General features: G+C 39.5%; 2 protein-coding genes across 5 annotated transcripts in view; one reads left to right on the top strand and one right to left on the bottom strand.

The window, feature by feature from the left end:
• Positions 1-386: 386 nt before the first annotated feature.
• pcmtd1 (protein-L-isoaspartate (D-aspartate) O-methyltransferase domain containing 1) lies at positions 387-16,337 on the top strand. Of its 2 annotated transcripts, XM_035169932.2 has the most exons (8): positions 387-649; positions 1,373-1,561; positions 4,882-4,962; positions 8,401-8,870; positions 10,056-10,158; positions 10,804-10,975; positions 13,154-13,277; positions 13,627-16,337. In XM_035169932.2, the coding sequence occupies exons 4-8, from the start codon at positions 8,564-8,566 to the stop codon at positions 13,998-14,000; spliced, it is 1,080 nt and encodes a 359-aa protein (XP_035025823.1). In that variant the 5' UTR covers positions 387-649; positions 1,373-1,561; positions 4,882-4,962; positions 8,401-8,563; the 3' UTR covers positions 14,001-16,337. The 2 variants fall into 2 exon arrangements, with proteins under 2 accessions (XP_035025823.1, XP_035025822.1); XM_035169931.2 differs by lacking the exon at positions 1,373-1,561.
• A 1,464-nt stretch (positions 16,338-17,801) lies between these two features.
• sntg1 (syntrophin, gamma 1) overlaps positions 17,802-21,856 on the bottom strand; it is a 32,046-nt gene continuing 27,991 nt past the window's right edge. For all 3 annotated transcript variants that reach the window (XM_047341848.1, XM_035171641.2, XM_035171643.2), the window contains exons 18-19: positions 19,644-19,754; positions 17,802-19,566 (exon numbers count right to left, since the gene is read on the bottom strand). In XM_047341848.1, the coding sequence (XP_047197804.1) occupies positions 19,384-19,566; positions 19,644-19,754 (294 nt within the window). In that variant the 3' untranslated portion in view covers positions 17,802-19,383. The remainder of the gene's footprint in view (positions 19,567-19,643; positions 19,755-21,856) is intronic.

Genomic DNA, 21,856 nt, shown 5'->3' with positions numbered 1-21,856 from the left:
AACTATAACCAACAGTTCAGAGGTAGTCCAAACTCAACCTATAACACTAAGATAGATAGATAGACAGACATACAGACAGACAGATATATATATATACAATATATAGATAGTCAGATAGATGAATAGATAGATAGATAAATAGATGGATAGACAGACATATCGAAGGATCAACAGATAGATAGATAGATAGACAGATAGATAGATAGATGGATGGATAGATAGACAGATAGATAGAATGATAGATAGATAGATGGATAGATAGACAGATAGATAGATAGACTGATAGATAGATAGATGGATAGATAGATAGATAATAGATAGACAGATAGATAGAATGATAGATAGATGGGTGAAGGGGTGTGAAGCAACAGTGCTTCCCTCTGTCGACAACACTCTCAGACCACGTGACATGTGTTTACATCCTGTCCTCAGCTGTTTCTTTCTTCCTCCACTCGGACTCGGCCGCTCGCGCTCATACTACTTTCACCTGCACACACCAACCAGCTGGTTGACACTAGTCAACACGGTTAACCAGTCGTCCTCCTGCAGAGGAGCCTCTCCGCTTCTCCTCCCGGAGCCTGTCACCGACTGACCGTCGCATTGCACGGAGCAGCTCGGGTTCAGGAGCGAGTTGGTGCGACACGACTCCGTGAGTATTTGTTTTCATTTCTTTGTTTTGAAGCGTGTGTGCTAGCCCCCCGGTTGTCAGCGTTGAGTTTGCGGGGTGTCAGCGTTGAGTTTGCGGGGTGTCAGCGTTGAGTTTGCGGGGTGTTTGCGGTGTTTGCGACGGCAGCAGGAAGAGAAGAGCAGCGCTTACCTAACCCGCTTTGTCTCTGTCTGGGTGATGGCGCACTCGGGCCCTACAGCAGCTAACGTTAGCCAGGTTAACTTTAGCCCACTTGTCCCGACAACCACAAGGTGACACGAGTGCTAAGCTAACTATTTAAACCGTTCACTTCAGCCGGCTAACGTTCGCGGAATTCGGACGTGTTTTGTTCTGTTTTTATTTGCGCATCTTTCGTGTTATTGTTTTTGTTTGACGCGCAGACTTCCGCTCCATCGGGCGGAAGAAGCTCAGCAATGAGCCTTTATCTTTTCATTTATTTCTCCTCAGTTGTGATTTGTGAGCGTCTTCTTCTAACCGGTTTACAGATTGAGGTTAATCGCACTGCAGGGAGATGAGCAGCGCCTGCGTTTAGTTTGGGAACAAAAGCTGGATGAAAACACACAAACACACACACAGTCAGTGTCAGTGCGTGTCACAGTGTCTCGTCGTGTGTTTCCTCACAGACGTCGATTAGGCAGCAGCCATGATTATGAACATTTCATGAAAACGCTTGTTGTTGTTGTTTTGCTCCATCGTCACACGCAGTGCGAACAGAAGTGTCCGGCTCTCTGATTGGCCGACACGCCGCCGTCTGTGTGGCAACTGCGTCACGTGACCAGGTGCGGCGCTGATTGGCCTCGTCAGGTGTCAGTTGAGGGAACTCAGGAACATCTGGGAACATCTGTCTAGGAAGCACTGAGTGACCCAAGACATACCAAGTACATGTGTGATAAGGTGAATCATAAAGTGGCTGAGAGAGCTCAACACAATGCAAATTAAGAAAACCCATGAAAATGGGTTTTAAAAACGTGCAAATTAAGAAAACAACTTCATCAATTTGAGGACACATATACTGCACAAAGTCACAACACAAGCAAATGCAGAAACACACTGCAAAAAGTCACAACAAAGGCAAATGCAGCAACGCTCTGCAAAAAGTCACAACACATCAAATACAGAAACACACTGCAAAAAGTCACACCACAAGCAAATACAGAAACATGCTGCAAAAGGTCACACCACAAGCAAACACAGAAACACGCTGCAAAAAGTCACCACACAAGCAAATGCATATACGCGCTGCAAAAAAGTAACTTGTGTTGCATACACTGTGCAACAAAAAGTGCCACCTTACTTTAGATATCTCAGAAAGCTAGTCAGTGTAAGGTGTTGTTTACATACAGTGAGTGAGAACATAAATGTCCGAGCGAGAGGCTGTGGACTTTCCAGCCCCCTTGTAAAAACTGAGGATAATGTCTGAACGAGCCCATGTAAGAACATGTCAGGAGATCCTCAGCAGGAGTCACTGTGAGTGGATGTGTGGATGACAGTTCTAAAACACAACAGATGCAAAAAATTTGAAAAGAAAGCTAATATCTCAGGGTGAAAAGCTGTGCTACACTGGAACAAATTAATTTCAATCAATAGCTTCACCATTAGCTTCAGCTCTAGTTGCAATAATACATTCGTGACCCTGTGTTGATAGCAGTTAAAAACACTCAAAGTCTATTGTCCTGCTGGCTGCGCTGCAAGGCTGACATTCCTGTCATACATAATAAGATAAAGTAATAGACTGATAAATGATTTAGTGTTTTTAAGATGTGTGTAGACAAAGTAAAGCAAAGTAAACTTTAGAGGCCGTCTGAGGAGGGATACAAACAGTTTGAGGTTTTTCAAGGTGACACAAAGTGAAGGGAAGAAAATAAGTTTTAATTTGACACAAAACTGTATGACTCATCGCAGCGGGAGCAAAATTAAGAGGCTGCGGAGGAGAATAAGAGACACAACTGGTAAATTTTGAAAACATGAGTTGTTTTACACACACACACACAAACAAACACACACACCCTAGCATGGTGTCTGTTTCTGTTGTCAGGCTGGCACAACACATGCCTTTTACTCTCACATCTCTTGGCTGTTTGTGGCTAATTAACACAGAGTCTAGTGGTCAAATTCGCATGAATAGAGAGAGAGAGAGAGAGATGTGAGAATGATGAAATGCACTTTTAATTAAGTCTGAATGCTCCACTAGCTTGAGGGTGGAACCAGAGGAAAAGCCTGATTATTCCCAAAATCAAAAAGGGTTTATCCACTGTCGAGCATGAAACAGTTCAGAGGTTTGCATGACAGTCTGTCCTATATTCTTGTCTGAGAAAGATGCAAATGTAAGGTTCATTATGGTGGGGGACTCAAAAGTTCTGTATCTTGTGTAGCTGTGGAATTGAAATGATAGATTTTGATATGATACTACAACTATCATTGCCCAAAACTGCAGGGAAGAAACACCACTGGCAAGATCTATTTGGAATAGAGGTTGCAGTGTATTTAAAAGACATTCCTGTCAGACCGATTTGAACAGACGGTTTCAATGTACCATTGAGAGGGAAAGTACAGGGTCTGACTTTTTAGCACACAAGATACAGGCAAATATGTCAAATATAAATCTAGAATAGCACTCAGTAGTCCCACAGTCTCCTCAGATTCAATCAAGCCACACCAAATTCCACACACTCATTAATATCAGTCCCCTAAATACACATGATTTCTACATCCATGAATAGTTTCTTGGCAAATCAGTTAAAGAAAGCAGAAAAAATTCCTGGATCCGATACTTTGTCCAGATCTGCGCCAAAATCTAATGGGTTCTGTCTTGGCTCGTGTCCCAACCTTCCACCAAGTTTCATAGAAAAATGCTCAGTTGATTTTGCATAATTCTGCTGACAAACAAACAACCAACAAACAAACAAATGGACAGGAGTGAAAACAACCTCCTTGGTGGAGGTAGTAACCACGTCCTAGTTTAATGGCTGAACTAACAAAGCAGATCTGTAAATGGAGGTTATACCTCACGCTCATGTTTATTAATGTCAGTGGTATATCACTATATCACATCTAGCTTATTACTGTTGTTTCAGAGGACATTTTTGTCGTCCTACCTCCAAACTTAATGCAGTAAAAGAGGAAAAATGGCCTTAAGTCACAGAGCTCAAAACAATCAAATGGTTTCTTCCTCTTGAGAGCATTCACTTTCTACAATGACCACTTGCTCTCAAGAGATTAAGTGTAAAAGGTTTGCTGTGGAGGTCAGTAGGTCAATGAGATCGAAAGAATTCCTCCTCCGGGGAGCATGAAAATATGCAGACATTTTTATAGTGCCCCACTTTCAGATTTCAAGTTATGTTTATGTAAAACTGGACATTTTAATATGATACTACAGGGAAGGTCAAGGCATGACCAAGATCATAATTTATCTTGGGCTGTCATGTAATGGGAACTGGGTCGTGGTTGGTTTGTGGAATATCTATTAAACAGAGTTGTAAATTGTGCAAAATTTTAACTTTTGCAGGTATAGATGAGTACTAATTACATCAAATGAGGCAATCATCAAATTCATTAGCACCAAAGAGTCTGACTGTCTAATTAATGATGTTATACCCAGAGCCATGGTAATAGGGTGGGTGGCTAAAAATAAATGTAAGATTCAAAATTCATACAGACAGAGCTGCTAAGTGATATTCTTCATGGTTACAAGCATTTATCGTGTAGCCAACATTTCAGACCTCCAAACATGTGACCTCACTCTGTCTGTTGATCAGCAGTCTGTATGTCCTGGTGCTGCCTAGACAGGCCTTTGGTATTTAGTTACAGCACGAGAGGTGATCTTGTGTTGGCCGGAGGATCCGTTACATGTTTCGTCAGCCTGCCTGGTTCACTGGGGTCTCCCTAATCGGGTCACAGCAACCCGGTTGGCCCTGAAATGGCGTCCATGCACTTTTTTACAAACACCAGGGGTAAACCCAGGACATCCTGTGTGTGTGTGCTTACCATCGGATTCCTGTTTATAAAGAGACATTTCTTTCTGTTTAACTTTACTGTTGCAACAAATGTAATTATCTGGGTGGCCTTTGTTGGTTTGTCTTTAAGGACTGGATGAATAATGACCTGTTTTAAGACTCAAGATTATCATTGTTCTGACTGTGCAGCAGTTCCCAGAAGCAATTTGCTTACAGCATACCTCCCTTGACCCATTTTCCTGGATCTTCTTTCAACTGCAGGCAACTCAAAGGACTCTGCATTACAGGGAGGGCAGAGGGAGAAACTGGGATAAAACACACTCTACTGTACAATCAACAATGGTGAGTGAATCAATGACTTTTTTGCCTGTGAGGAGGAGCCAGTGGAAAATTACCTTGCCAGGCCTCCCACTACAAAGTCACCTCTGAATTGAATCTTTATTAGCTGAGTCAGATGTAGAGATGCTGAGAGGGCAGAGAGGGAATTCAAGACTTATCTTGTTCGTTTGCATCTGCAGCTACAGTTTACCCATTCACCCTGTGGCAGTGTGGGATAAATTAAGTATTTATAAAATGTTGAAACATCAGCATGTAACAATATACCTTTATGGAGAAGTTGCATGGTAAAGCCAATAGCTCAGTATTTATAATTATAGGCCGACCGATTCAGCAGTTGGGCGATAAAACTGGCCAAATGCAAAAAGCATTTCATCGACATATCAGTATCAGTGTATATGTTTGCTGATTGTGCAGATATTAACAATTTTATTTTACAGAACAAACTATGCAAAAAGATATATATATATTTATATTTTATGTAAAAAAAAAAATATTTTCCACATTATTTTCTCATTCTCTATATTTGTATGTATTTGTGATTACTTTTTATTCATAGTTATTTAGATAGACTGTATATAAAGATGGATGAAGCATCTGAATCTCCTGCCTGTGTACAAGAATTAAGCCAAATTATCCTGGATACGGGTGCCGCCATTTTGTGATTTTGACATTTTGTAGCCAGAGTCTGCAGAGCAGTAATTGTTGCATGGGGCTGCAGTATCGAGGTCCTGTCAATGTTTGTGCTCGACCAAGTCTTAGCTGTCAATCACTGCGTCTCACCTCGTTGTTAATTTCATCATATAACTAAGTAGAATGTAAAATTACAGAGTAAATGTTATTTATTGTGTACTTTGGCTTTATGACCTATACTGCAGCCAGCCACCAGGTGGTGATCAAGATGGATATTCTTCAGTTTTGGCAGCCACAATGTCGTCCATCTTCATATACAGTTATTTTATAATAAAGTTTAAACTGTAAAATATCAAGCCGGTTTAGGAAATTATTTACACCCCAGTATCAGGGCATCAGCCGCAAAAAAATCCATTTCAATCTGACTTTATTTATAATCTAAATAACTATCATAACACCTGTGCATATTTTCATATAGTGCATATTTTATCAAAAAAGGCCCTCATAGCAATGATTCTCAACCTTTTAGGTTTGTGACCCATTAAAATAAATCATCATGGGGTTATGGCTTAAGTGTGAACTTGAGGTGTCAGCAGTTTAACCAAAGAATCGTTAGACCTTCTTAGTTTTTAGAAGTGTTCAGAACTTAACAAGAAAAGACCATGAGTTAGAGGAGTCAGCTGAATGAAAAACACTGTTATGTAACAGAACATGTCCCCTTTGTTTCACCCCATATTCTGTGTCTCAGTGTAGCAGGTAGTTCTATGCAGGTGCCATTGCCATATTGTATAAAACAAACATTGTATTATTAGAGTGGCCCCTTTGTGTAGTATGATTTTTAAAAACATGCAAGATAGATAGACTTACAGACACACATCCAATAAATCAAACCTTCACAAAGGTTGTAATGTTTAGAGGAAATCATTACACTCCTGCACTGAACCTTGGTTGGGTGAAAACAGCTGTGTCACTGCAGGCTGTGAAATGAATTTCCAATGAAAAACGTGGACAAATCTGATGCATGTTTGGGCAGGAAGCTTCATCGGAATGTGATTATAATCAGTTTAATGTCTGTGAGAGGATTTTTTCTCCATATTTAGCAGTAAGGAAAGGGAAACCTAGTTAAACAGCAGTCTAAACATTTAAAAAAAAGAACTTTACAATCCAAAGGTACCTGATAAACTAGCACCATATACTGAGAGACAATAAACATTTTCAGAGTATTTGCCATCGTGGCGGTTCCTTTAACATCTCAACGTGTATTAGGTCATTATGGATGGTGTTAATCTGTGAGTGACCTATGGTAATGTTGGATTTTATGTGATTGGTTTTTTTACACCACCGTAATGACGAACCTTCATGATCAGGTATTTAACTCACACACTGTGTCATTCCTGTCTGGTCATTTAATGACCCTCTAAAAGGCCACAAGTGAGTCAGTCTAACAATAAGTTCTTCTATTTACTGCGAGTGCAGCTTGCTAGACAACTCTAGTCATTTTATTCATCAACAGGTTTTACAGTAGCTATTATCACAATATATATATATATATATATGAATAAAGCAAAATAAAATTCCATGTGCATGTGCAGACAGTGTCAGACACTTACACCAGGGTTTGTAGCTATTGTGCCCTCACTGCTTCCCTGACGCAGCCGACTCTTCCATTGATGACACTTGGAAAGTCGTTCTCCTTCATGAACTTTATTCACATGTACCTCTCAACAGACAGAGTGAAAACTGCAACATAAAAATACAAACCACCATCAGTTAGGTACAAAGTATCCCATTCCCCATACAGAAAATGAACAGTTCAATAAACATATACTTTTAATAGTACACTCATGGCAGTCATATCAATCCCCATGTGGCAAAATGAAGGTAACAGGCTAAGCTAGAACACACTAGCTAACAAACAAGACATGCTATCAAGCTAAAATGCTAACGCTACCGAGCTAGCTAACAAAGAAGTTAACTTAAATTTAGTGTTTTTATACACTGAATGATGTTCTACAAAGTCATATGTTCACAAAATGTTACTTAGACGTATGACAACTTACAGGCTGTGCTTACCATTAGCATGTCGGGCTGCAGGCTTCAGCATGACTCAACAAGTGGACTTTCTACTTCCTGTTTACTCTTTAACTTCCTGTTTAACCTTAAACTTCCTGTTTACATCAAAGGTCAAAATGATAAAAACAAACGTAAACCTCTAGTGACTTATCTGTATTCTCTTAAATAAATTATAAGGCTCTGAAAACAGTAGCAGGCAGTGAAATCGAGCTGTTGATTAAAATATTGGAACTGCAGCTAAGTATAATTGATTTCATTATTTTTTTATTATATATTTACTAGCTTTCTTTCAACTATTTGAACTTGTCAAGTAAGCTTTTTTCATTGTCATTGTAGGAAAATCATAGTCGTAACATATCAATGACCCTTGGCAGTTAAAATGAAATTCTTTGATGTTGTATTATTGGATTATTGTCAAACATGACAGTTTCATTAATTCAATGTGTGTCATGAACATTTACACAAATACAGCTAAATTGTTTCATCTGGCAATCTGCAAATGCTTTTCAAGACATAAATCGCCTACGTTTTTTCCTGAGGGGAATTAATTAGGGAGAACATAACTGTAGCAGAATATGTCACTGATTATTCAGGCTGTTTCTCTAACAGTCCATAATTTTTCATCATAAAACAACCCCAGTTATGAGAGATTATTAATAAATCTTTACTATTATCAGCATATTGAATCTGTACACTACACTTGGATCGCTCTAACGTGCTAATATTGTGTGTTCTCAGGTCACGCTCTACCTGGATCTGACTGTTGTCTGAACGGACGCTTTCCGGAGGAGTCAAAGCGGCACGATCCCTCAGCCAGTCGTTCATCTCCATGCCACTGTGAGGAGGAACCACTCATCCTGAGTACGACTTCGCCCCCTTGTGTTCTTCTGCTGTTCTCACCATGGGGGGAGCCGTGAGTGCCGGCGAGGACAATGACGACCTCATTGACAATCTGAAGGAAGCTCAGTATATTCGCACAGAAAAAGTCGAGCAGGCATTTCGTGCCATAGACCGCGGTGACTACTATCTGGACGGCTACCGGGACAGTGCCTACAAAGACTTAGCGTGGAAACATGGCAACATACACCTGTCTGCTCCGTGTATATACTCTGAGGTGATGGAGGCCCTCAAACTGCAGCCAGGACTTTCTTTCCTTAATCTGGGCAGCGGAACCGGCTACTTAAGCACAATGGTTGGTCTTATCATAGGTAAGCATAGTGCACCCTTTTTCACTGCTGTGTTTATGCCTCTGTGCCGGCGGTAGCCAGTGACCGAGGGCATTATGTTTTCCAGTTGTCCGTCCGTCCCAATCCCGTGAATGTGATATCTCGAGATTGCCATGAGGAAATTTCTTCAAATCTGTAGTATTCACTTGAACTCAAGGATGAACTGATAAAATGTTGGTGGTCAAAGTTCAAGGTCACGGTGACCTCACAAAGCAGTTTCTTTGCCTAAAAATGATCATGTTTCAGTGTTCAACGCTCAAAGGTCACATTGACTAAATAATATTTAATACTGTACCAGCAAGTTATGACTGCCATAATGAAAAAGAAGCCGACTTTCCATTTAATTTTCTCAAAATCTCTACAGTAAAATCACATGAAATTTGACATGCAGACAGCGGGGGTCACCATGAACAACAGTGAGGTAAAAAAATATTTGTCACCTGTTAAGGATTAAATATACAGTATATATATATTTAATAGGATCAAGTGCTATATTGGAAAAACTGATTAGATTTTGGTGCCTTGCGATCAAAGGTCAAGGTCACAGTGACCTCACATCCCTGTGAATGTGATATATTAGGACTGCCCGTAGGGAATTTCATCACACCTGCTACAATTCACTTTGACTTATAGATTAACTGATTAGATTTCAGTGGTCAAAGGTCAAGGTCACAGTGACCTAAACAATGTTGGTGGCCTCTTGAATGTGATATCTCAAGACTGCTTGAGGGAATTTCTTCAACTCTTAATCAGTGTTCACTTGGACTCAAATAATTACGTTTCAGAGGTCAGTGACCTTGTATAAATCTGGAAAAATAAATATGTAAAAATATGTACACGGAAAAGGCACTGGTTGACGGAGGCATCCAACCGCAGGGCGATAATGCTACTTTTATCATGTGTGGGAAATGCTTGGTGAGATTCTTTGAGTAAATCATACCAATCATTATTTCCTAAAGCCCGAGAGGATCTGGAATCAGATAATGTTCAGCATTTCTTCAATTAAGATTGCTTGTTAATTTTCTGTCATTTGATAGATTAAGTGATTGTCTCAGCTCTACATGATGCCATAATAGGTAGTACTTTAGCTGTGTCACAATATAATTTTTTTATATTTATATATTTTATATTTATATATTACAATGTTTTCTTTCCTTTTGTTTAAAGGGCCATTTGGTGTGAACCATGGAGTTGAGCTCCACAAGGACGTGGTTGAATACGCCAGAGAGAAACTTGAGGATTTCATAAAGAATAGCGACAGCTTTGATAAGTGAGTACATCTTTGGGGAAATACACTCTCTTGAGAGTTAAATGAAAAGATTCATAATAAAAGAAAAAAGGATCCTTACAAGATCCTGTGATCTGAATACATCCAGTTGTTTTTAAAAGAATAATTTTACATTTTGGGGATTATGTTTGCTTGTTGTCTTGCCAAGAGTTAGATGATATCTGCCGATTAAATATTAGGTCACAGCCAGCAGCCTGGGAATGGGAGGAAACAGCAGGCCTGGCCCTTCCCTGTGTTCAATCTGTACAAAAACTGAATTGTAATAATGAAAGTTTCCGATGCAGTTTTCTTGCACTTCAGTTTTTCAACCGTATCAACAAGCAGGATATGTCTTGTTAATTAATGAGCTTGTTAGCAGATTTTTTTAACCTTCAGACAGAGTCAGGTTTGCAGTTTTCCCCTGTGTCTACTCTCGATGCAAGGCTAAACAGCTGCTGGCTGTAGTCCTATTCCTACCAAACGCATAAGAGAGTCTTCTGATCCAACCCTCAGCAAGAAAATGAAATAGCATATTTCCTCAAATTTCATGTTAATGAATTCAAACCACATATGTGACGATTTCATGGTTGTGTTCATGGTTGTTTCCTGTATTTTACTCACTGTCTGTGTTAATATGCTTTTGTACAGGTTTGAGTTCTGCGAACCCGTCTTTGTGGTGGGGAATTGCCTCGAAATCTCCACAGACAGTCATCAATACGACCGGATTTACTGTGGTGCCGGGGTTCAGAAGGACCATGAAAATTACATGAAAGTGCTGCTCAAAATTGGAGGAATTCTGGTGATGCCTATAGAGGATCAGGTAAGTGCTACAAGCCACCAGTATAACACAGGATTTGCACATCACAAAGTGCCAGCACATGGGGGAACGCAAGGTAAAATAGCTTTGACCTACAAGACTGCTTATGCAACTTTCACATGCATTATTGAGCCACAACTGCCCCTGGATTTGAGCAGCGGTGTAAGGAGCCAACACACCATAATGTTTTATTTAAAATGGTGGATGTGTGGACAGACCGTCGGCCATGTAAGAGGTCAGTCGGGATATTTTTGAATGTTGGTGGAGAAAATGTTCAGCAGGAACCTTTTTTATGAAGGAGGGTAGAGATCTCGACAGGCTCGTGGCCAAGGACTCAGGGCAATTGAATGTATTAAAAGGAAAAAAAAAAACCCTGGCTTAGGTTAGGTACTGTGAGCAAAAGTTCATTTCAGTATACACTCTGAAGTGAGTTCAGCTAACAGTGCTCTTAAAAGACACCAACTTGATGTTATAATGTATTTTTACCATTTATTAAAGAAGGTAAAAGTTATTAAGAATGAAAACAGCTTGGACACTTATGAATCACGTTGGACAAACTCATTAAACATGATTAAGATCAGGGATCTTTAACAGCATGATAGTACAACTTTCCTAAAAGTTTTCAAAAACTTAAGGTCCCAGGAACTAAGATGTGTTTCGACTGCAGTCTACAGACCAAGAGGAGATGAGCCACGACAAGCTGTTCCAACACCAATGAGGAGTGACAAAACAACAGCAGTAAACATAGAGGAGATTCAAGCTGTGCTGCTTTTGATCGGAAAAGAAAAGAGCACGGGTCGCAAAATGTATTCACCCGAATCGCTGATAAAAAAGAAACAGACTTTTTTCATAGATAAAACGCTGGCGTACTCAACCAATCATTTATCTTTAGCACTGCTAGCTCCACCCCAAAGGTTCCTGTATATTGTAACGTATCCACCCCCTGAGCAGGGACTATTTTGGGGGTAAACTTAATCGATCTAGGTCCTTCGGGTTGAAAAGCACAGAGTTCCTATGGTGGAAACTTTGTCAACACCTTCTTTTTCCACTGATTTGTCAACATAACAAATCACATGATGTAGCTTTGTTTTTATACAACGTCGTCATAGTTGTGCTGCTAGATGCCCTTAAAAGAACATAAAACAAAAGATGATCTATCTTGTTTATTTGTTTTTATTGTCCCTGGCTGTACTAATTCAGAGTGACCAGTGTTACAAGTCAATCAGCAGAGTAGAATCTATTTAACTTTAAAACATGGCAAAAAGATAAATATAAATAATATAGTTGTGGTATTTTTATTTTCATAGATGCTGGTGATGGCTTCTGGTGCTGCCTGTATTGGATTGTGTGTGACAGGCTGCTGGTTGTTTTGCTGCTGAACTCGGGTCTTTCTTGACAAAGTCATCTTCATCTGGAAAAAGACAAACTGATTATATTTTGTTTCATTTTTAAATTAGTGGGATAAAATACGTTGATTAGTCAGATAAGACAAACATTTTATATAACTGTCAGTTTTAATCTATTCATCAACTGATTGGTTTCTCCATTAAATATAAATACATTTCACCATGAATTATGTCACAGTATTTCACACATAGAAAATGTTAACTTTATCCGCGGCCCATTCATTTGTACAACCTTGAGATCGCTGCCTTTGAAAAGAGCAGCTACCTCACAGTCTTTTAACGGCACCGTGTTTGCTCACAAAGCAAATACAGAAAATGGAGTTAATGTTTGATGCCGTTATTTAATCTGAAAGCATCTCCAGGGACATGGTTTATATATTTCTTTGGTTACACAGAGTTTATACATCTGCCACCTGTAATGACCACCTGCAATCTGGATAACACCTTTTTGTGTGTGTGTGTGTGTGTGTAAATGTTATTTATCAAGTAAATACTGTATTTATACTGAGATAATTGCTACTTGTTGGCATTGAATCAAACATAGACATGAATCCTCATAAGATGAATCAGTATTCAATTGGCAAATAAATAAACGGCAGATGAGTATCCACACAACTACCACCGGCATGTGTGCATCTTAGACATGATATAAAAAATTATACAGAAGAATACTCGAAGGTGGTTTAGGCCTTTAGCCCTTGTTCCCTGATGTTATACAGTAGTTCATATTTTATAAGTGTTCAGTGCTGAGTTCAGGTTCTGTCTCTGTATGCAGCTGACCCAGATAACCAGGACTGGTCAGTGCACATGGGAGAGCAAAAACATCTTGGCAGTGTCCTTTGCCCCCTTGGCCCAGCAGAGTAGAGCTGACGGGGAGAAGCCTGACGCTGTTCAGCTGCGTAAGTTTCCCCAGACTCCACACAAGAAGAAAAATCTTTGAGTCCTCATGTTTTATTATGCCTAACCCGTCTTGAAGTGTAAAGCCGCAAATCTTTTAAAGTCAGACAGTTCATTTAAAGTAATGTGACGAGATGATTCCTCAAGCAATATTTGCTTAGACATATGAATCTCGTCCCGCGGCGGCTTCATAGTGCCACTTATTTCCTTTCCTTGAATTACTGAGACAGACTTTTCCTTGACGGCCTCACTTGTTTATGCTGACCTATTTAAAGGGTACAGTTGTATGGATTATTCTTGTTGCTGTGGCGCATCGCCCTGAAGAACTGTGTCGTCTCCGTTTGTCCTCAGCCCCGGTGACCGTCCGCAGCCTCCAGGATCTCTCTCGGATCTACATCCGCCGCACCCTCCGAAACCTGGCCAACGAGGACAGTCAGGAGAAGGGCCTGGTGCAGAGAATCCCCCAGAAGCGCAAAAGGAGGCGCTGCCGGCGGCGACGCATCAACACTTATGTCTTTGTGGGCAACCAGCTGATCCCCCAAATGGTGGAGAGCGAGGATGAGGAGCACGCCGTAGACGAACACAAGGAGGTGGAGGAGGAGGAGGAGAGAGACATTGGCGAAATTGAAATCCTCAAGCAAGTGAACATGTTGAGAGACCAAATAATGGCGTTGCCGCTGCCTGAGTCACTGAAGGCATACTTGCTGTATTACAGAGAGAAATGACTGATTCCCTCGGTATCTATTCGTAATGGGTGCAGCTCCTGATGAATCGCTGTTCTTCACCCTTCTCAGTACAACTGTAGCATTATTTCCATGAAATCTTGATGACAAAACTGTAAATGAAAGAGACGTCATAGATAATATTGGATAATAATGTTATGATTGTCATGACTTGTTAGTTTTTGTTGCAATTTTCTGTTGATTTGTATATCAAAAAAAAAAAAAAAAGATGTATGAAGTACACTTAATGGACATAGTTTCCGAAACCCATTTTGAGAGTCAGATTCTATCACATTGTCAGGATTTCTGCAGAAGTGTGCAGATAAAAAAAAATGTATAAAAAAAAGTTCTTACTATATTTGTTTAAATATGATCATGATAAAGAATAAGACTTTTATTGCACCTTTTTTAGAAGCTTTACCTTACTCTGTGTCCGGCAGTGAAACGACGCTGAGAAGGAACAAAAGAGGCTGAAAGTCAAACAAGGCCACATCCTCCCGTTTTGAGTTTGAAGAGTCAGACGCTCTTACATCATAATGACCGGGGCACTTATGTCATTACGCCTCTGGATGATTTGTTTTAGGACACCGTGGTTTTCTACCTTCCTTTTACAGTTGTCAAGAGACCAGATTGGTTCCTAGTTTTTTCTACACGGCACCTTTTGATGGAATGTTTTCCACAAGGTGCTCACACACATGTACCTGTTTCCTCACTTTGCATATGAGTAACATTTGATATGAGGTGTTGTGGGCCCCTCTCCTCGCTGTGGTTTTTTCTTTCTATTATTAATGCAAATAATATATAAGTCTCATTAATCACATCAGAGGTTTGAAATAGTGAAAAAAAAAATGATGACGGGTGTTTATTACTTCACATGTTCAACTTTTGTAAAGAGAGCTGGTGACGGGGAGATGTCGGTAATGATCACATGCATGAATATAGTGTCTTTGTCTTGGGTGTTCCTGACTTTGCTTCACATTTATCGATCGCTGACTGGAGGCGAAGTCCCTCGTGATCGAGAAAAGACCGATCATTTAAAAAGATGATTAACTCCTTTTTTTTTAATTGACACCAAATGCAAAATCACAGTCATGGAGGATTTTGAAGCCTTTTTGTATCCTGGACCTGAGACGCACGTGTCCAGCAAAGCACCTTTAAACCTGCAGTCCTCCAGTGACAGAAAAAAAAAAAAAAGGTGCAGTGGGTTTTTTTTGGGCTTCATTTGTAATGTGGACTGAAATAAACCGTCACGTAAATCCTGTTAAATAAAAGTACAACGTTCTTGCCGAGCGTCGCTGATAGTGATGGCTTTTAAGTGCCAACGCACCCATCACATTCGGGATTTCTGCAAGTTCCCTGGCACAGTGCATTGGATGATGCTATATTTCTACTAAAACATTCCGCGGTGAAAAAGAAAAACAGCACATCCCTGATAGATGTCACACCTTTTCTTCATGCTTTACCAACGCAGACTTGGAAAATCTTCATCTTACTTTGAATGCATTATTTTAGTACTTTCCAAAAGCTGAGTTGAATGTTGTTGATATTACTTCTCTTCAATATAAAGGTGATATATGTATTGTTATCTTATGATTCTGCCTACAGTTTGATTGGCATTCTTTTTGTAGCACCCTCTTGCTGTACTGTATCTTGACACTGGGAACTCTGTAAATCAAAACCTCCACTGCTGTTTTAATAGGTGAGATATATTTGTGATATAGTTCTTCATTTTTGGTTTGGGTGTAATGAAAACAAATATTTTTGTTTTAAACTGGGCTGATAATTCTTTTAGTTTTTGTGTGTGAAGAGGTAACGTTTGTTTTCCGTAAAGTTTTGAATTAGTTAGTTTTTTTTTGCATTTTTCTTCATTGGAAAGCTTTTGCGACGAAGCAATAATGGAATAACTTGTCAGATTTTAATTACAAATACCAACATAGTCCCATTTGATTTGCACAATATCAATATCTCACAATAATTAGATGCACGCAAACCGATAATATACCATTATCTGAAATTTTAATTGCTAATTAGAGAGCACATTAAGCATTGGAAGCAGGGGACCTACAACCTCGACTCTCAGGTCACGCCTGGCACCAAAGTGAATAGGACGGCTTTGATTTCATTTAATGTGCACAAGACTCGAGTAACACGAGACGGAAATGGCACCCGGACACGTCACAACCAATTCTTATATCACGTTAATTTGTTAAGAGCCAAAACGAATCTGTTACTATTTTTTTTATCAGGCTGATTTTTGTCATAGTGTGTGCAGTTCATTTTGAAAATGTGTTGTTTCTCCGTAAATGTTTGGCACAAAAAATAAAGGTCACAGTCACATCATGCCTCTTCCAATCATTGTAACTGCTCTAGTTTTTTTCTGTCTGTTTAAGTCGATTGTTTTCTTCCCTGAGTTTACGTCCGACGTGGGCAAGCAATCAAATGAGTCACGACGTTAATGAAGGTGTCTGCAGGAGTAAGGGTGTCTGCAGCGGTGTCTGCAGGAGTAAAGCCTGTGTTACTTTTACCTCACACGTCAGAGCAGAGAGAGGGATTATGGGATGAAGGTCTCAGAGTCAAAGCCGGGACGACGCAGCCTCAAAACTCATCAGTGTCAATTTTCTTTTTATTATCTCGGGTTAATTTGGAAGCAGCGTTTTGTGTAATCAATAAATAAACGTCAATTAAACCTCTTCTGGTAACTTTATGCATTGTAAACACGCACAGACATGAACCAGAAACCATAATCAGGCTTTTATCTACAATAGAAACAGAGTATATGTGTTACGAATCTATGTTGGTTTAAAATTCACTTAACAAACTGTTTCCAAGTAGCTTTATTTTATTCCCTTTAATCTTTAAAAGCACCACATGAAGAAATCCATTAATTATTCCCTTGAAAATAATTCCTAGATCCGCCCCCTGATCCTGGTCCAAAATTTGATGTGTTCTTCCCTGACCTGCGCCACATCTTTCATTTCATCGTCATCTGCCCAGAAGTTTTTTTGCGTTTTCTTGTTTACAAACAAACCAACAAACAGACGGACAGAGATAAAAACATAACGTACTTGGCAGAAGTGAGAAGTCGTACTAGAATAATCCTGGAGTTATGGTAAAGTGCATGTGAAAAGAAAGTTTTTCTTCTCATTTCCTGTCTTTATGCTAAGCAAAACTAAGCTATCAATAAAGTATCTATCTATCTATCTATCTATCTATCTATCTATCTATCTATCTATCTGCTGGCTGTAGCATAGGTAGAACTGCACACACTCTCGCCCAAGGGTACACGTGGTGTGCGCGTTGGCATCGCTACTTCCAGTAGTGGACATTTAGGCTTAAAACTCGGTGTAAATGACCATGTTTAGAGTCGAATATGAATGTCGGGGCTTGCGGACACTTGGATGACACCACACCAGCAGTATGGAGACATGTTGTGTTTTTTTACTGTTGTTTTATTACCTGTGAAGAAGAGATCACTTTGGCTGCAACACTGTTTACCCCTGAGACTCCTAAAGTGTTTTGGGGACTCAAACACTTCACCCACCCCTCCATCGGCATAGTGGAGAGACAATTAGTGAATTTATATTTTTCGTCGAACTATGAAGTACAGTCAAGTGTATTTGAGTTGTAATACTTGCATTATACACTAAAGTAAACAGGCAGCATGTTTATTAACCCTCTGAAAACAATCAAAACTCACTTTACTCGTCAGCTCAAGCTAATGTTTCAACATGTGAAACTGTGAACTGACTCCTCCCGGTGGAATGACCCCGACACGGTGAGAAATAATAACCAAGCGCACGTGGGTCGTGTTATAAAAGTTCTCATTTATTCATATCTGACACAGCATATTTGTTAATAAAACATCTGCAAAAAATAAAATAAACCTCCCTCTAGGATCCTGTGTTATAAGGGTATATGCGACCGAGATCATTTTTAAAGCACAGAAGCATCACTCGGACTTTCTTTGCATAGACTGCACCGCCATTCGTTTTCCCTCGCGCACACACACACACACACACACCTCAGCTTAACAAGCCCGCACGGCGCCGAGCTCTTTACTGACCCCATTTAATTTGCTATCCCCCAGAGTTCCCTGACCCACGGGCCTCCTCTGCTCGAATTCTACTTGGTAAATGGAAGGTAAGAGCTTGACTAATTGCGCCGGAGCTCTCTCGTCGAACGGGATCATTTAGTTGTGACTCTGCAGCATTAATAAACAATACAACACAGAGTGAAGTTTAAAGGGCCGTCTCGAACCTCTGCTACGGTTTTTCCTGTTTTCCCTCTCGGTGTGTTTTTCTCCAGAAGTTAGATTTTCTTTCTCTTTATCATATTTACAAGCTGAAGTCAAAAAGATAAAATATTCCAAAAATACACCATCGCTGATCTTTATTCTCCTAAATTGGTCCATAGAGTAAATGAAGGGAGTACGAGGTTATGCAGTATCTACCTAGTCGTCTCCGGTGCACCTCAAATCAACAAATGCAGTAATCCCTAGGAGTAGTTCCCCATTATTCATAATTCTCTGAGTTCATTTGAATGTCAGTGTTTATTTACATAATCAAGCTTAAGGGGGAAATAATGATAAAAGGATTATGAAAGGTGTTTCTAATCATGTTTAAACCGGGTTGAGTCAGATTATGGTCGAGTGGATGGTGAACCTAATTGATTATCAAATTCTCATTTCTCACCCATACGATAAAAACGACAGTCCAGGTTTCCCGCAGATAGTTACACTCTGACCTCAGACACAGGTCTAAGTGATATGCAGAGAGAAAGAATTAAGGTTATGGAGAAGGTTTGTACACACGCTGATCTGAAACCAGTCATTTCTTCAGTTAAAGCAGCCAGAAAACGAATATGTGATAAATTCAATCAAAATTCAACTGCTGAAGTTGGACTTGGACTCCACTTCTATTTTACTTTAGAAAAAGACAATCATATGTGGAAAAAAAAGGCTCAAATCTGATTTGCTTGAACCTCAAATTCAGTAAAACTACATAAGGTAGAAAAACTTGGGGAAAGAACTTAACATTTTCTTTGTGTTGTTGATTATAAGGACGTCTGAGGATCAGGAGAAGGACAGATCCACTTAAAAACCCTTTGAGTCGGACGTTTTGTGTTCGTAGAGTGTTTCAGTTTGTGTTCAGGTCCACAACGACTCAAGAAATCCCAGAAATCCGATGCTTCTTCAGAGATATCAAGTGTGTCCATCCCTAAGAGGCTTATTTATTCCACCGTTACAGTTGTCCTCCATAATGTCGTAATCTCAATCTTTTTTTTTCTCCACCTCTTCACCTGTCTTTTTTTCCACCCGTTTAGGCCACAGTCACACCGAAGTGCAGCGTCTTTTTTATGAAAGGCGTGTTGCGGAGAGCGGCGCCTGTCAAGTGGCATATTTGAGTTTGGGTGTCTGTGAATTACAAGAGATACCGGAGAGAGGAGGAATTCCGGGGGTGGTCGCGGTGCCTTGGCTCTCCACGAACATCGGGTCCAGGCAAGCGACCTTGGCAGCGAAAAAAGCGTGAATACAATGGAGCACGGCGAAGAGGTTCGAGAACTCCAGCTCCTGAAAGAGAGAAAAGCTCATGTCATTCTCTGTAGCCCTGTCGCTTTGAAACTCGAAACTCTCTGGGAGTGAATTACCTTTGCCTCAATGGATTTGGAGTCTGGATTTTGGAATAAAAACTTGATCTTGCTTTTTCCGTCATCAGATGATCCTTTCAGTTGGGAGAATTTATATCTCCACAGCACGGCCTCAAATATAGAAACAACAGATTATGGGAGGTTTTAAACTGTAAACAACAAAAATACAAATATAAATCTTTGTATGCTACAATGTAATTTGCGTGTTCCTCCTTGTGTCGCTGTGACATGAATAATTCATGTTAAAATCCACATGGATCCGGTGAGAAATGCGGCTCATCAGCACATCAGTTGCTGTGAGATAAACTTGTTATTTTTTTGCCATTGGGAAATTTAACAGGCCACAGCAATTTCACCTGAAACAGCAGCGTGTCAGTGATTTGATTAGCGCTGAAGTGGATGAAGCCGAGCAACAGTCGGTTTCCAGGTCGACCACGGATCGCGAGTTTCACGTGAATGTCCCGCGCTGACAGTTCCCCTCTGTGATAATCACCGTGACACCCATCTAATTTATCAGCAGTACTTTTACTCAAGTTCTGTACTTAACTTTTACTTCTTTAATTTCCTGGAGTATTTCCACTTTCTGGTACTTTCTACTCTCTGTAGGGGGACATGTTGTACTTATACTGCACTGCATTGATTTGACAGTTGTAGCTCCTTGGTATTTTTCTCAGGTTACACTATTTCATATTTCATATCCTTCCTGTCCACTGAGAACCGAGCTGCTCCAAGTGTGATGATTCTGAATTTGACTTTTTCTGACAAAGTGAAGGACGACATGTTCCTCTGTGGTTTGAGACCCGAAGCTGAATAAGTTATCTAAACTATACTTTTTAGAGATCAGTCTTCTCAAAGGACAAAAAAACATGATAATCTCATTAAATATGATGCATTGCTGTGGAATAAGTGAAGAGTAAATTGTAGTTATAATATATATATATATATATATATATATATATATATAATAATATAATTTTAACTACAGCAGTAAAATGCATCAAATAACCCATAATGATAATTCAAGATAGTAATGCTACGAATTACTATTATTACTAGTTACTCTACTAATACCGATAATTATTGACATAAAAAAAAATCAATACTTTTATTTTGTTACTTTTTTTGCCAATACATGTAAATAATGGTTTGAATCCATGACTTACACTAATGGGGTATTTTCCCAGTGCGTTTCTTTTTACTTTTACTTCTACATAACTACGAAATGATCTGAATAAAAGAATGAATGACTGTGACATGTTTTAACCTTGAAAACAGTCATTTAAAATCAGGTCACATATTCATGAAACATTATCAGATTGAAAGAGGGAGAGTGTCCTCTCCTCTACTCGTCTGACAGAGGTGATGATGTCTCCATCTCCCTCATGTCAGTCACAGCCACTTGATATTAAATCTGCATCATGTCCCACATGGAGGATTATGTGTGACTCTACTTCCTGGTACGAAAACATCCCTGTGAGTCTTCCTCAGTTTCATTTGTGTTGCTGTGCGATTGTGCAGTTCAAGTACTTCACGTGTTATTTAAACTGATTTTAAACTGGATGCTATTTTATGCTTTATACACAAAATTAGACTGAGTTATATTAATATTTGAATACGAGACATGTGTATGTGGTATTTTTTGCTTTTGTCTCTTTTTTGTTGTTTGGTTAAATTGACATTCATACTTTCACCAATTCAAGTTTAAAAATTAAATCTGCTTCTATATTCTTTTTTTGGACAAATCCTAATCTCTATACTTTTCAAATTAATCAAACTACTCTGCAATCTTTCATCGCAGCCTTCCTCCTGTGTTTTTTACATTTGAGTCCTTTGGTGCATTTCTTTTTTATCCCATAATTTAGAGCAAGAACTTTACAACAAACACAGCCAGACTATTCGATGACTTTTTAAATTCAGGCTGGTGTCAAATTCAGATTAACCTTTACACTGTTTCCCTCATTATTTATATTCCTACAGTTTAGTTTATTAATTCAACAGCTGAGTGTCAGAGCTCGAACCTTCAGAGCTCACTTGCTCTACACACAATAATCGCTCCTTAAACAAATGTGTTCATTTATATTCACATTTCATTAATTTCATTTAACAGTTCTAAGTGCTTTGTCAATTCTCAGAGGGCTGGAGCTTATCCCTGCACTCACACTTATACGCACAAAGTTTTATATATTATGAATATTTCTGTGCTGTCAGCCTTG

This window comes from Hippoglossus stenolepis, chromosome 11 (genome assembly GCF_022539355.2).
Source record: "Hippoglossus stenolepis isolate QCI-W04-F060 chromosome 11, HSTE1.2, whole genome shotgun sequence".
NCBI classification, from domain to species: Eukaryota; Metazoa; Chordata; class Actinopteri; order Pleuronectiformes; family Pleuronectidae; genus Hippoglossus; species Hippoglossus stenolepis.
The sequence above is the reverse complement of the archived record's forward strand: the minus strand, read 5'-3'. Positions and strand labels throughout refer to the sequence as shown.